Genomic DNA, 14,183 nt, shown 5'->3' on the forward strand with positions numbered 1-14,183 from the left:
GTCCAGTGCTCTGCACACAGTAAGCGCTCAATAAATACGATTGAATGAATGAATGAATTATCTATTCTACTGCTTAAGACGTAGTAAGTGTTTAACAGATACCACAGTTATTATCGCTCTGCTTCCCTCTGCGTGTTTCCGTCGTGCTCCTTTATCTCTCTCTCCCCTACCATTCCCTGTATCGATCAACCAGTGGTATTTATTGAGTGCTTACTGTGTGCAAAACACTGTACTAAGTGCTCGGAAAAGTACAAGAGAAGCAGCGTGGCTCAGTGGAAAAGAGCCCGGGCTTTGGAGTCAGAGGTCATGGGTTCAAATCCCGGCTCCGCCAATTGCCAGCTGGGTGACTTTGGGCAAGTCGCTTAACTTCTCTGGAACTCAGTTACCTCATCTGTAAAATGGGGATTAAGACTGTGAGCCCCCCACCGTGGGACAACTCGATCACCTTGTAACCTCCCCAGCGCTTAGAACAGTGCTTTGCACATAGTAAGCGCTTAATAAATGCCATTATTATTATTATTATTACAACCCAACTGAGGTGGTGAATGCCATCGCTGCCCGTAATGAGGGAAAGACCATGGCCCAGTGGAGAGAGGCCGGGCTTGGGAGTCAGGAGGACCTGGGTTCTAATCCCGGCTCCGCCACTTGTCCGCTGTGTGACCTTGGACAAGTCACTTCACTTGTGGCTGAGCAGCGTGGCTCAGTGGAAAGAGCCCGGGCTTTGGAGGCAGAGGTCATGGGTTCAAACCCCGGCTCCGCCAACTGTCAGCTGGGTGACTTTGGGCAAGTCACTTCACTTCTCTGGGCCTCAGTGACCTCATCTGTAAAATGGGGATTAAGACTGTGAGCCCCCCGTGGGGCAACCCGATCACCTCGTAACCTCCCCAGCGCTTAGAACAGTGCTTTGCACATAGTAAGCGCTTAACAAATACCATCATTATTATTATTATTCTCTGGGTCTCAGTTACCTCATCTGCAAAATGGGGATTAAGGCTGCGAATTCTATATAGGACAGGGACTGTGTCCAATCCTCCATTTGCTGGGCAAGTCACTTCACTTCTCTGGGCCTCAGTGACCTCATCTGTAAAATGGGGATTAAGACTGTGAGCCCCCCGTGGGACAACCTGATCACCTCGTAACCTCCCCAGCGCTTAGAACAGTGCTTTGCACATAGTAATCGCTTAATAAATGCTATCATTATTATTATTATTCTCTGGGTCTCAGTTACCTCATCTGCAAAATGGGGATTAAGGCTGCAAATTCTATATAGGACAGGGACTGTGTCCAACACCCCATATGCTGGGCAAGTCACTTCACTTCTCTGGGCCTCAGTTACCTCACCTGTAAAATGGGGATTAAGACTGTGAGCCCTCCGTGGGACAACCTGATCACCTCGTAACCTCCCCAGCGCTTAGAACAGTGCCTTGCACATAGTAAGCGCTTAATAAATGCCATTATTATTATTATTATTATTATTATTATTGTGTCCATCTCAGGGCTTAGTACAGTACCTGGTACATATTAAGTGCTTAACAAATACCACATTACTACCATTATTATTATTATTAATAATAATAATGATGGCATTTATTAAGCGCTTACTATGTGCAAAGCACTGTTCTAAGCGCTGGGGAGGTTACAAGGTGATCAGGTTGTCCCACGGGGGGCTCACAGTCTTCATCCCCATTATACAGATGAGGTAACTGAGGCATAGAGAAGTTAAGTGACTTGCCCAATTGGTGGAGCCGGGATTTGAACCCCTGACCTCTGACTCCAAAGCCCGGGCTCTTCTCCATAGAGCCACGCTGCTTCTCAATTTGTAATAAATTTCTCATTTGTAATAAAAATGACAAGATCACGGCTTAGAGATCCTATCGCTCCTTGATTCTGATCAATCCGTCAGTTAATCAGCGACATTTATTTAGCACTTACCGCGCGCAGGACACCAGACTAAGCACTTGGGAGAATACAACATAACGGAGTTGGTAGACACGTCCCCTGACCATAAGGAGAAGCAGCGCGGCTCAGTGGGAAGAGCCCGGCCTTTGGAGTCAGAGGTCATGGGTTCGAATCCCCGCTCTGCCAATCGTCAGCTGTGTGACTTCGGGCAAGTTACTTAACTTCTCTGGGCCTCAGTGACCTCATCTGCAAAATGGGGATGAAGACTGGGAGCTCCACGTGGGACAACCTGATCTCCTTGTATCCCTCAGCGCTTAGAACAGTGCTTTGCACATAGTAAGCGCTTAATAAATGCCATTAAAAAAAAAATAATGAGCTGAAAGACAGAAAGAAAACCAAGGTAAGGGTCACCTACACCTGAGGACGTCGTGGACATCTGTGTGGCTTCTGAGACCCGATCGTATCGCTGTGAAGAGTGGAGTCCTCCCCTCTCTTGTCACGGGCCTGGAGGAAATCCTGTAGAGATATAGTCTGTGGTGAGCCGACTGTTTCGAACAAAAACATTCACTCATTCAATTGTATTTATTGAGCGCTCACTGTGTGCAGAGCACTGTACTGAGCGCTTGGGAAGTCCAAGTCAGCAACATCTAGAGCCGGTCCCTGCCCGACAGCGGGCTCCCAGTCTAGAAGCAGCGTGGCTCGGTGGAAAGAGCCCGGGCTTTGGAGCCAGAGGTCATGGGTTCAAATCCCGGCTCCGCCAACTGTCAGCTCTGTGACTTTGGGCGAGTCACTTTGCTTCTCTGGGCCTCAGTTACCTCGTCTGGAAAATGGGGATTAAAACTGTGAGCCCCTCCCCGGGACAACTTGATCACCTTGTAATTTCCCCAGCGCTTGGAACAGTGCTTTGCACACAGTAAGCGCTTAACAAATACCATCATTATTATTATTATTATTACTAACAGTGCTTGGAAAAATAGTGCCTGGCACGTAGTGAGCACTTAACAAATGCCATTACTATTATTATTATTCTCTGGGCCTCAGTTCCCTCATCTGTAAAATGGAGATGAAGCGCTTAACAAATGTTATTATTATTATTATTATTATTCTCTGGGCCTCAGTTCCCTCATCTGTAAAATGGAGATGAAGACTGAGCCCCACTTGGGACAACCTAATCACCTTGTACCTACCCCAGAGTTTAGAACAGTGCTTGGCACATAGTAAGCGCTTAACAAATACCATTATTATTATTATTATTCTCTGGGCCTCAGTTCCCTCATCTGTAAAATGGAGATGAAGACTGAGCCCCACTTGGGACAACCTAATCACCCTGTACCTTCCCCAGAGTTTAGAACAATGCTTGGCACATAGTAAGCGCTTAACAAATGCCATTATTATTATTATTCTCTGGGCCTCAGTTCCCTCATCTGTAAAATGGAGATGGATGAAGACTGAGCCCCACTTGGGACAACCTAATCACCTTGTACCTTCCCCAGAGTTTAGAACAGTGCTTGGCACATAGTAAGCGCTTAACAAATGCCATCATTATTATTATTATTATTCTCTGGGCCTCAGTTCCCTCATCTGTAAAATGGAGATGTAGACTGAGCCCCACTTGGACAACCTAATCACCTTGTACCTTCCCCAGAGTTTAGAACAGTGCTTGGCACATAGTAAGCGCTTAACAAATGCCATCATTATTATTATTATTATTCTCTGGGCCTCAGTTCCCTCATCTGTAAAATGGAGATGAAGACTGAGCCCCACTTGGGACAACCTAATCACCTTGGACCTTCCCCCAGTGTTTAGAACAGTGCTTGGCACATAGTAAGCGCTTAACAAATGCCATCATTATTATTATTATTATTCTCTGGGCCTCAGTTCCCTCATCTGTAAAATGGAGATGAAGACTGAGCCCCACTTGGGACAACCTAATCACCTTGTACCTTCCCCAGTGTTTAGAACAGTGCTTGGCACATAGTAAGCGCTTAACAAATGCCATCATTATTATTATTATTATTCTCTGGGCCTCAGTTCCCTCATCTGTAAAATGGAGATGAAGACTGAGCCCCACTTGGGACAACCTAATCACCTTGGACCTTCCCCAGTGTTTAGAACAGTGCTTGGCACATAGTAAGCGCTTAACAAATGCCATTATTATTATTATCATTGGGTATTTTAGGAAAGGTTTAGACCCTCCCTGACACCAAGCCCCCAACATTGGCCGAAGTTCTCCTCGGGGGGGGAAACTGAGGTACCCCAAGTCCTTGAAGGAGGACTTCAAGATGGCGTCAGGGCCTCCCCCAGCGGCCCGAGTGCGCATGTTTCGGGGGCGGGCCGACTGCGCATGCTCCGGATCCGGGGGCGTGGCTTCGGCCTGGGGCTGGGTGACGCAGACATGCCCACTTGTGGGCGTGGCCTCGGTGTCGACCAATGGGCGCCGCCCTCTCCCGGCGCCATCCAATGGGCGCCGTCCTCCGCAGGCCCCGCCCCCTTGCCGTCCCCTTCTGCCCGTCCCCAGCTCGCCGACAGCGCCGCCGTGCGTCCGACGGCGGCGCCTCGGGAGCGCAGGCCTCATCCGGGGCCTGCCCGGGGGTCGCAGGGAGGAGAGAGGACCGGCCCCCCCATGACCATAGTCTGGGGATCAATCCCACCCATCGATCCGTCGATTGATCGAGAAGCAGAGACCGTCCATCGATCCGTCGACCGATTGAGAAAAAGGAGGTCCGCAAAGGGGAAGGGATGGGAGGAAGGAGGGCCTGCCCCTCTTGCCCATCTTGCCCCCCCCCAGGCCCCTCCAGGCCAGGAAATGGGGGAGAACTGACCCCCTCTGTCCCCTTCCTCTCTGTCTTGTACATTTTTATTACTCTATTTATCTTGTACATATCTGTTCTATTTATTTTATTTCGTTAATATGTTTTGTTTTGTTTTCTGTCCCCCACTTCTAGACTGTGAGCCCGCTGTTGGGTAGGGCCTGTCTCTGTGTGTTGCCGACTTGCACTTCCCAAGCGCTTAGTCCAGTGCTCTGCACACAGTCAGCGCTCAATAAATACGATTGATTGATTGATTGATTGTCCCGCAGGTCCAGCCATGCCGGGGGAGCAGCAGCAGCAGGAAGAGGAGGAGGAGGAAGAGGAGGAAGCCATGCAGGAAGAGATGGTGCTGCTGGTAAAGGGGGAGGAAGAGGAGGGAGAGGAGCAGTATGAAGTGGTGAAACTCAAGATCCCACTGGATGGCAAGGAGGTAGGCCCCCTCCCTCCCCAAACCCCATTCCCTCTCCCCCCAGGCCCCTTTCTCCTCCCCCACAAAAGGCCTCCTGCTCCCTTTCCAGCCTGCAGAATTCCAGACCCGGCAGGCAGGGCCCCCCTGAGGGTGACCTCATTCTTCTCCCAGCTTCCAGGAAGGGTGGTGGGCCCGGGATTTGGTTTCAGTCGAATCCCAATCCCCCCCGCCCCCCCCCCCACACAGAAAAGCCCCTCTTGACCCACCGCATCTTCGCGCCGGAAAACCTGGGACAAGGCTGGGAAATTCCCCATTTCATCAATCAATCAATCAGTCGTATTTATTGAGCGCTTACTGTGTGCAGAGCACTGTACTAAGCGCTTGGGAAGTACAAGTTGGCAACATATAGAGACAGGCCCTGCCCAACAGTGGGCTCACAGTCTAAAAGGGGGAGGCAGAGAACAAAACCAAACATTCATCCTTCTAGCTGTCCTGCAGCCTGACTTTTCCGTATCTGACTTCATTGGATTGAAGCCCTTGCCAATTGACTGTTGCCAATTTGCCTGAGAAATCTCCAGGGAGGTTGATTAATCAATCAATCGTATTTATTGAGCGCTTACTATGTGCAGAGCACTGTACTAAGCGCTTGGGAAGTACAAATTGGCAACACATAGAGACAGTCCCTACCCAACAGTGGGCTCACAGTCTAAAAGGGGGAGACAGAGAACAGAACCAAACGTACCAACAAAATAAAATAAATAGGATAGAAATGTACAAGTAAAATAAATAAATAAATAAATAGAGTAATAAATACGTACAACCATATATACATATATACAGGTGCTGTGGGGAAGGGAAGGAGGTAAGATGGGGGGATGATTATTCCTCCCCAACCGCCTCCCACAGTGCCCTTTCCCTGTTGGCAAGGAAGTTCTTCCCGTATAATGTCCAGTCTTCCTTCTGCAGGGAAAGAACATTTTCTCCGCTCCCCGACTGGGGAATAACCCGTCACCCTCCGACTAATAAGACGTCACATTTATATCATACTCTCCCACGCGCTTAGTTTAGTGCTTTACGCACGATCAGCGCTTAGTAAATACGATAAATAAACCTGGAGGCGGTAATCCCCCTTCTCCCAATTTGCTCCTCTCCAAGATGGTCTGTTCGGCCCTAACGAGTGTTTTCATAATACGATTTGGCTGGAACGATGGAAGAATTAGAGAACGTTCTTGGAACAGGAGCCTGTTTTGGGAAAAGACAATCCAGAGTTTGGCGCAAACAGATATGCCGTGGGAAGAAACGATTGCGGCCAGCGTTAGTGGGGGAAGGAGAGGGTGACGTTGCTAGGCTTCCCAGCCTCTGCCTCACGGCTCTTTGTGCTTCTGCGTCTTTCCAGCGTTAAATAACTGCAGGGATTGTGTCCGATCTGATTAGCGTGTATCTAACCTAGTGCTGTCTATGGTGCCTGGAACATAGTAAGCGCTTAGAAAAGCATTATGGCAAAGTGGATAAAGCCCTGACCTTGGGCAAATCACTTCTCTGGGCCTCAGTTCCCTCATCTGTCAGATGGGGATTGAGACCGTGAACCTCACGTGGGACAGGGACTGTGTCCGACCTGATCGGCTTGTATCCGCCGCAGTGCCTGGCCATTAAGTAAGTGCTTAACAAATACCGTTATTAGTAGTAGTAATAATAACAAATACTATTTTGGAAAAAGGGGGGTGTGTGAATTGTTCCCTTAGGGGTGGGTGTGGTAGAGGAATTGGAAGCCAAAAAACAGTCAAGGTTGTATCTTTGAAACCCAGAGATTTCCCGTAGAATCACTACTCCTAAGCAATTTTCTCGTGGCATGAGGTTCTTCAAGGCTACGACCCCCGCCCCCTCTCCATCATCACCACATTCTAGAAGAACTGAGTGTAATCTGAATTTTTCTTCATGCTTCTCCTTCTCTGTTTTCTTTTTCACCTTTTTCACTCTGTTCTTGCGATCTGCAGGCCCAGCTTCATTTTATTCCCGTCTGTCTGAAAATGGGACTCCAGAGGAGGGCGTTCATTCATTCATTCATTCATTCAGTCGTATTTATTGATAGCTTACTGTGTGCAGAGCACTGTACTAAGCGTTTGGGAAGTACAAGTTGGCAACAACGGGCTCACAGTCTAGAAGGGGGAGGCAGACAACAAAACAAAACGTGGACAGGTGTCAAGTCGTCAGAAGAAACAGAATTAAAGCTAAATGCACATCATTGACAAAATAGTATAGTAGATATGTACAAGTAAAATAAGTAGAGTAATAAATCTGTACAAACATATAGGTGCTGTGGGGAGGGGAAGGAGGTAGGACGGGGGATGGGGAGGAGGAGAGGAAAAAGGGGGCTCAGTCTGGGAAGGCCTCTTGGAGGAGGTGAGCTCTCAGTAGGGCTTTGAAGGGAGGAAGAGAGCTAGCTTGGCGGATGTGTGGAGGGAGGCCATTCCGGGGCATGGGGAGGACGTGGGCCGGGGGTCGACGGCGGGACGGGCGAGAACGAGGCCTAACGGTGAGGAGATTAGCGGCAGAGGAGCAGAGGGTGCGGGCTGGGCTGGAGAAGGAGAGAAGGGAGGTGAGGAAGGAGGGGGCGAGGGGATGGATGGATGGACAGCCTTGAAGCCGAGAGTGAGGAGTATTTGCTTGATGCGTAGGTTGACAGGCAGATTTTTGAGGAGGGGAGTGACGTGCCCAGAGCGTTTCTGTACAAAGATGATCCGGGCAGCAGCGTGAAGTATAGATTGAAGCGGGGAGAGACAGGAGGATGGGAGATCAGAGAGGAGGCTGATGCAGTCATCCAGTCGGGAGAGGAGGAGAGATTGCACCAGCAAGGTAGCGGTTTGGATGGAGAGGAGAGGGCGGATCTTGGCGATGTTGCTTTGGTCTGAACCACGAGTTTTAAATCCTTTGCTGATTTTGTAAATAAACTCTGTGGGTGTGATAGGGCACATCGGCGCATCAACAATATTGATAAACATCCGATTAGCATCCTCTCCGACCGGCAGATATTAAATGGAAAGGACTAAACCAATTATTGAACCCTGGCCTGGCCATAATCTCAACTCCAGCCCTTCGTGAAGGGGTGCTTGTGTGTGTGTGTGTGTACACACATATATAGTTTTATAGATACACACGTATTCTTTGGGATTTTGAATTTCAGACTTCTGACGGTGCAGATGATATAGTTGACCACGCTTCTTCATTATTCACCCAAACTCGATCTTTGACCATTTGTAGCCAGGCAGTGTTGAAGGAGGGATATTCATCATTTTTATTCTTTGTTGCCCACAGCCTTATTTAGGCCCAGAACTTTGAAGGATCAGACTAGTACTGTGCCTTGTAGATTGTCTTTATATATAATACAGTCCTCTTTCTTCATTCCTACCGGTATCTTAATAGCTTTTTAAAATAGCATCATATTCCTAAAAGCGGCAGTCAGTCTGGATTTCACTTCGATCCCCAAGTGTTTTTTCCCGCGGAATTGGCCCGTCCCGTCTCGAGCAGCGCGGCTCAGTGGAAAGAGCCCCCCAGGCTTGGGAGCCAGAGGTCATGGGTTCTAATCCTGCTCCGCCACTCATCAGCGGTGTGACTTTGGGCAAGTCGCTTCACTTCTCTGGGCCTCAGTTCCCTCATCTGCAAAATGGGGATTAAGACCGTGAGCCCCACGTGGGACACCCTGATTACCTTGTATCTACCCCAGCGCTTAGAACAGTGCTCGGCACATAGTAAGTGCTTAACAAACACCACCGCTATTATTATTATTCTCCATCTCGTTCTGATGTTTTCTTTCTTGAGTTAATTACTCCGCATAGATTCCCCTTTAATTTTGTGCTTATTCTCCCTTTAAATTGTGCCCTACATACCCTCCAGTTATTTCTGCCTTCAGGTTTCGGATAGGTTGCCATTAGGGAACACTCTTCTGACGGTATTCGTCCATCCGGATTCTGTCGTATCGTACTCTCCCAGGCGCTCAGTACAGTTGGATGGGATGGGATCGGTTGGATGGGACGGGATGCGATGGAGGAAACAGTCGGTCAGGGATCGTTCGCTGCTAGAAAAGCAGCGTGGTTCAGTGGAACAAGGGAGTCAGAGGTCACGGGTTCTAATTCCAACTCATCCACTCGTCTGCCGTGTGACTTTGGGCAAGCCACTTCACTTCTCTGGGCCTCGGTCCCCTCTTCTGGAAAATGGGGATGACGACCGCGAGCCCCACGCGGGACGACCCCATTACCTTGTATCTTCCCCAGTGCTTGGGACGGTGCTTGGCACACAGTAAGCGCTCAACAAAGGCCGTCATCATTAGTATTATTATAAAGTCACTGTCAATCGCTCCGTCCTTCCCCCGCCGGAGGTTGCGTTTGTATTCTTGAAGAAGTCACCTGCTCTGGTGGTCTGTCTGTATCCGCTGACTACCTTTAGCCGGGATCGGGAGGGGAGGCAATGTATCCCTCATCCTTTAGCGGCTACTTAGGATGCATCTCTTTCGTCGCTTTGGCTTCAGGGCTTACTGTGCGCCAGGCGCTGTACTGAGCGGCCCTCGGGTGGATACGAGCTAATCGGGTCGGACACACGGTCTTCCTCCCCATTTTACAGGTGAGGGGACCGAGAGCCAGTGAAGGGACTTGGCCTGAGGTCAGGGGCCGGGCTCCGCCTGCCAGGCCGCGCTGTCTTCCGATCGGTTGCTACCCTTCCACCTTTGTGCCGTTGGCTTCCGGGCATCCCTGGAAAAGCGGCCCGATCTCCGGTTCACGCGACGGCAGATCTTTGCACGGCTCTCGGGGGTGGGGGGGGGCGGGGGGTCACCTGAATTCTCCGTTCTCTTTCCCGTCTTTATCATCCGGGCCGAAAATCGTTATTTCTCTCAGAAGCTTCCGCGGTGAGCATCTGATTGTTGGAGAGGCCTTCCCCTTCTTTCCCTCTCGCTCTCTGAGAATGCGGGACGCTGCCCTTTTTTAGGGAATTTTCCTCACTTTGACCATCCCCGTCCCTCCGTCCTGAAAATAGGGCCTCTGCGGGGCTGGAGGGGGTTCTGTCGTTTTGGGAACAGCGGTGCCGCGCTGTCTTCCGATCGGTTGCTACCATTCCACCTTTGTGCCGTCCGGGCATCCGTAGAAAAGCGGCCCGATCTCCGGTTCACGCGACGGCAGGTCTTTGCACGGCTCTCGGGGGGGGGTCACCTGAATTCTCCGTTCTCTTTCCCGTCTTTATCATCCGGGCCGAAAATCGTTATTTCTCTCAGAAGCTTCCACGGTGAGCATCTGATTGTTGGAGAGGCCTTCCCCTTCTTTCTCTCTCAGAATGCTGGACGCTGCCCTTTTTTGGGGAATTTTCCTCACTTTGACCATCCCCGTCCCTCCGTCCTGAAAATAGGGCCTCTGCGGGGCCGGAGGGGGTTCTGTCGTTTTGGGAACAGCGGTGCCGCGCTGTCTTCCGATCGGTTGCTACCCTCCCACCTTTGTACCGTTGGCTTCCGGGCATCCGTGGAAAAGCGGCCCGATCTCCGGTTCACGCGATGGCAGATCTTTGCACGGCTCTCGGGGGGGGTCACCTGAATTCTCCGTTCTCTTTCCCGTCTTTATCATCCGGGCCGAAAATCGTTATTTCTCTCAGAAGCTTCCACGGTGAGCATCTGATTGTTGGAGAGGCCTTCCCCTTCTTTCTCTCTCGCTCTCTGAGAATGCGGGACGCTGCCCTTTTTTGGGGAATTTTCCTCACTTTGACCATCCCCGTCCCTCCATCCTGAAAGTAGGGCCTCTGCGGGGCCGGAGGGGGTTCCGTCGTTTTGGGAACAGCGGTATCCGCGAAGCGCTTCCGAGGAGCCAGACGCCTTTCTGAGCGCCGGAGCCCGTCGGAGGTTGGAGCCGGGACTCGCCCGCGGTCGTTAGACGGGAAGCCGGGTCCTCGGGCCTCCGCGGGGGCCGCGGGAGCCGCTGACCCGCGGTTCCCCCCCCCCGGGCCCTCTCCTCCCCGCCCCTGTGCCCCGCAGGTCCCAAGCGCGGCCCCCGAGGCCCCGGCCGACCCGGCCCGGCCCCACGCCTGCCCCGAGTGCGGCCGCGCCTTCGCCCGCCGCTCCACGCTGGCCAAGCACGCCCGGACCCACACCGGGGAGCGGCCCTTCTCCTGCCCCGAGTGCGGGCGCCGCTTCTCCCAGAAGTCGGCCCTGACCAAGCACGGGCGCACCCACACCGGGGAGCGGCCCTACGCCTGCCCCGAGTGCGAGAAGCGCTTCTCGGCGGCCTCGAACCTGCGGCAGCACCGGCGGCGCCACACGGGGGAGAAGCCGTACGCCTGCCCCGAGTGCGGGCGGCGCTTCGCCCAGAGCTCCAACTACGCCCAGCACCTGCGGGTCCACACGGGCGAGAAGCCGTACACCTGCCCGGACTGCGGGCGCGGCTTCGGGGGCAGCTCCTGCCTGGCCCGCCACCGCCGCACGCACACCGGCGAGCGGCCCTACGTCTGCCCCGACTGCGGGACGCGCTTCGCCCAGAGCTCGGCCCTCTCCAAGCACCGGCGGGTGCACACGGGCGAGAAGCCCCACCGCTGCCCCGTCTGCGGGCGCGGCTTCGGCCACCGCTCCAACCTGGCCGAGCACGTGCGCACCCACACCGGGGAGCGGCCCTACCCCTGCCCCGAGTGCGGCCGCCGCTTCCGCCTCAGCTCCCACTTCATCCGCCACCGCCGGGCCCACCTGCGCCGCCGCCTCTACATCTGCGAGGGCTGCGGCCGGGGCTTCCGGCTCGCCCCCGGCCTGGCCGCCGCCGCCGCCGGGGCCCCCGAGAGGACCGACCGCTGTCCGGACTGCGAGGGGAGCTGAGGCCGGACCCCGCCGGGACTGCGCCCCGGGAGCGGGCGAGCGAGCGAGGGCGGCCCGGACCCCGGCGCCGCCTCGTCGCCCTTCCCCGGGCCCGTCTCCCCCGTCTCCCGGGGGGCCGGGAGATGAAACCGCCCGAGGGAGTCGTCGAGCCGGGCCCGTCCCCCCAACCCGGGGCGTCAGCTTCGCCCTCGAAGGAGAAGTACACAGAGGCCCGTGCCCTCGATGGGGGGGTAGAGAAAGGCCCGCGGTCCGCGTCCCCCTCCTAGAAAAAGGCCCGCGGTCCGCGTCCCCCACGGCAGAAATCGCCCCCTTCTCCTCCGCCGTTCAATAAACGATTCTCCACGGCCTCCTCTGCCTCGCCTCGTGTGATCATCATCATCAATCGTATTTATTGAGCGCTCACTATGTGCAGAGCACTGGACTAAGCGCTTGGGAAGGACAAATCGGCAACATCTAGAGACAGGCCCTACCCAGCGGTGGGCTCACAGTCTAAAAGGGGGAGGCAGAGAACAAAACCAAACATACTAACAAAATAAAATAAATAGAATAGATATGCACAAATAAAATAGAGTAAAAAATAGGTACAAACATATATACATATATACAGGTGCTGTGGGGAAGGGAAGGAGGTAAGATGGGGGGGATGATGCGTCTCCGAGGAAAGCGGGGAGCGAGGCCGAGAGGGAGCGGCGTCCGGCTCGACGCCGCTTCCCTCCGTCCGACCGGGACGCCAGGGCCTGCTTCTCCCTTAAACGGGGGGGCCTCGGGAAGTCCGCTCGCGGTGCGGGAAGGAGGGAGGGATTGGTGATCATCACAGTGTGTGCCAGGCGCTTATTCGGGCCCCGTACTGAGCGTTGCCAGGGTAGATCCGAGATGACCGGGTTAGACGCGGCCCCTGCCTCGCGTGATCGGGGGACGGCACTGGCCGACGTCAGGCCGTCCTCTCCCGAGCGCTCTGCCCCCAGCAAGCGCTCGATCGATGCGATGGAGTGAACGGACCCCTGTTTCACAGATGATTAATAAATGCCATCGTTATCATTATTATACAGATGAGGTTAACTGAGGCCCAGACGAGTTAAGGGACTGGCCCAAGGCCACACAGCAGACACGTGGCGGAGCCTGGATTAGAACCCGGGCTTGCTGTAAACAGCAGAAGGTGGAAGGTTAGAAAAAGCGCCTTCCAAGTCTCCCCCTTTGCACAGCTTGGCCGGTTTTTCAATCAATCAATCGTATTTATTGAGCGCTTACTGTGGGCAGAGCACTGTACTAAGCGCTTGGGTTCGCCAACCAATCTGGTAGCTCCTCAGGGGGCAGAGACCACTGCCCCCAAACACCAGCAAAGTCATTCCTCCGCCCCTGCCCGTCTCCCTTGCTACCCAGGAACTGGCCTAACGTTTGAACGGCAAGTGTGAGGGGAGGATACACGCGAAATATGTACAGTGCTAAGCGCTCAGTACAGCGCTCTGCACACAGTAAGCGCTCGATAAATACGATTGAACGAATGAACGAAAGTATCCCTTCCACGTATGATGGATTCACTCATTCCGTCGTATTTATCGAGCGCGTAGCGTGTGCAGAGCCCTGTACTAAGTGCTTGGGAGTTTCATCATCAATCGTATTTATTGAGCGCTTACTGTGTGCAGAGCACTGTACTAAGCGCTTGGGTTCGCCAACCAATCTGGTAGCTCCTCAGGGGGCAGAGACCACTGCCCCCAAACACCAGCAAAGTCATTCCTCCGCCCCTGCCCGTCTCCCTTGCTACCCAAGAACTGGCCTAACGTTGGAACGGCAGGAGTGAGGGGAGGATACACGCGAAATATGTACAGTGCTAAGCGCTCAGTACAGCGCTCTGCACACAGTAAGCGCTCGATAAATACGATTGAACGAATGAACGAAAGTATCCTTTCCACGTATGATGGATTCGCTCATTCCGTCGTATTTATCGAGCGCTCACTGTGTGCAGAGCCCTGTACTAAGCGCTTGGGAGTTTCATCATCATCATCAATCATATTTATTGAGCGCTTACTGTGTGCAGAGCACCGTACTAACCACTTGGGAAGTCCAAGTTGGCAACATATAGAGACAGTCCCTACCCAACAGCGGGCTCACAGTCTAAAAGGTACAAGTCCGACTCGTACAGCTGAGGCCGGCGTCGCGGCTCCCGGCCGACCGACCCCGAGATTCCAGCTTCCCCCCGATTCCCGCCTCCGGTCCTCAGCGCTTCCCTTCT

General features: G+C 53.2%; 1 protein-coding gene across 1 annotated transcript; it reads left to right on the plus strand.

Moving 5' to 3' along the window:
- Positions 1-4,451: 4,451 nt before the first annotated feature.
- Positions 4,452-12,300, plus strand: LOC119942563 (zinc finger protein 771). The gene is made up of 3 exons (XM_038763401.1): positions 4,452-4,620; positions 4,979-5,139; positions 11,126-12,300. The coding sequence occupies exons 2-3, from the start codon at positions 4,987-4,989 to the stop codon at positions 11,951-11,953; spliced, it is 981 nt and encodes a 326-aa protein (XP_038619329.1). The 5' UTR covers positions 4,452-4,620; positions 4,979-4,986; the 3' UTR covers positions 11,954-12,300.
- The last annotated feature ends 1,883 nt before the right edge of the window (positions 12,301-14,183 follow it).

This window comes from Tachyglossus aculeatus, chromosome 21 (genome assembly GCF_015852505.1).
Source record: "Tachyglossus aculeatus isolate mTacAcu1 chromosome 21, mTacAcu1.pri, whole genome shotgun sequence".
Lineage (NCBI taxonomy): Eukaryota > Metazoa > Chordata > Mammalia > Monotremata > Tachyglossidae > Tachyglossus > Tachyglossus aculeatus.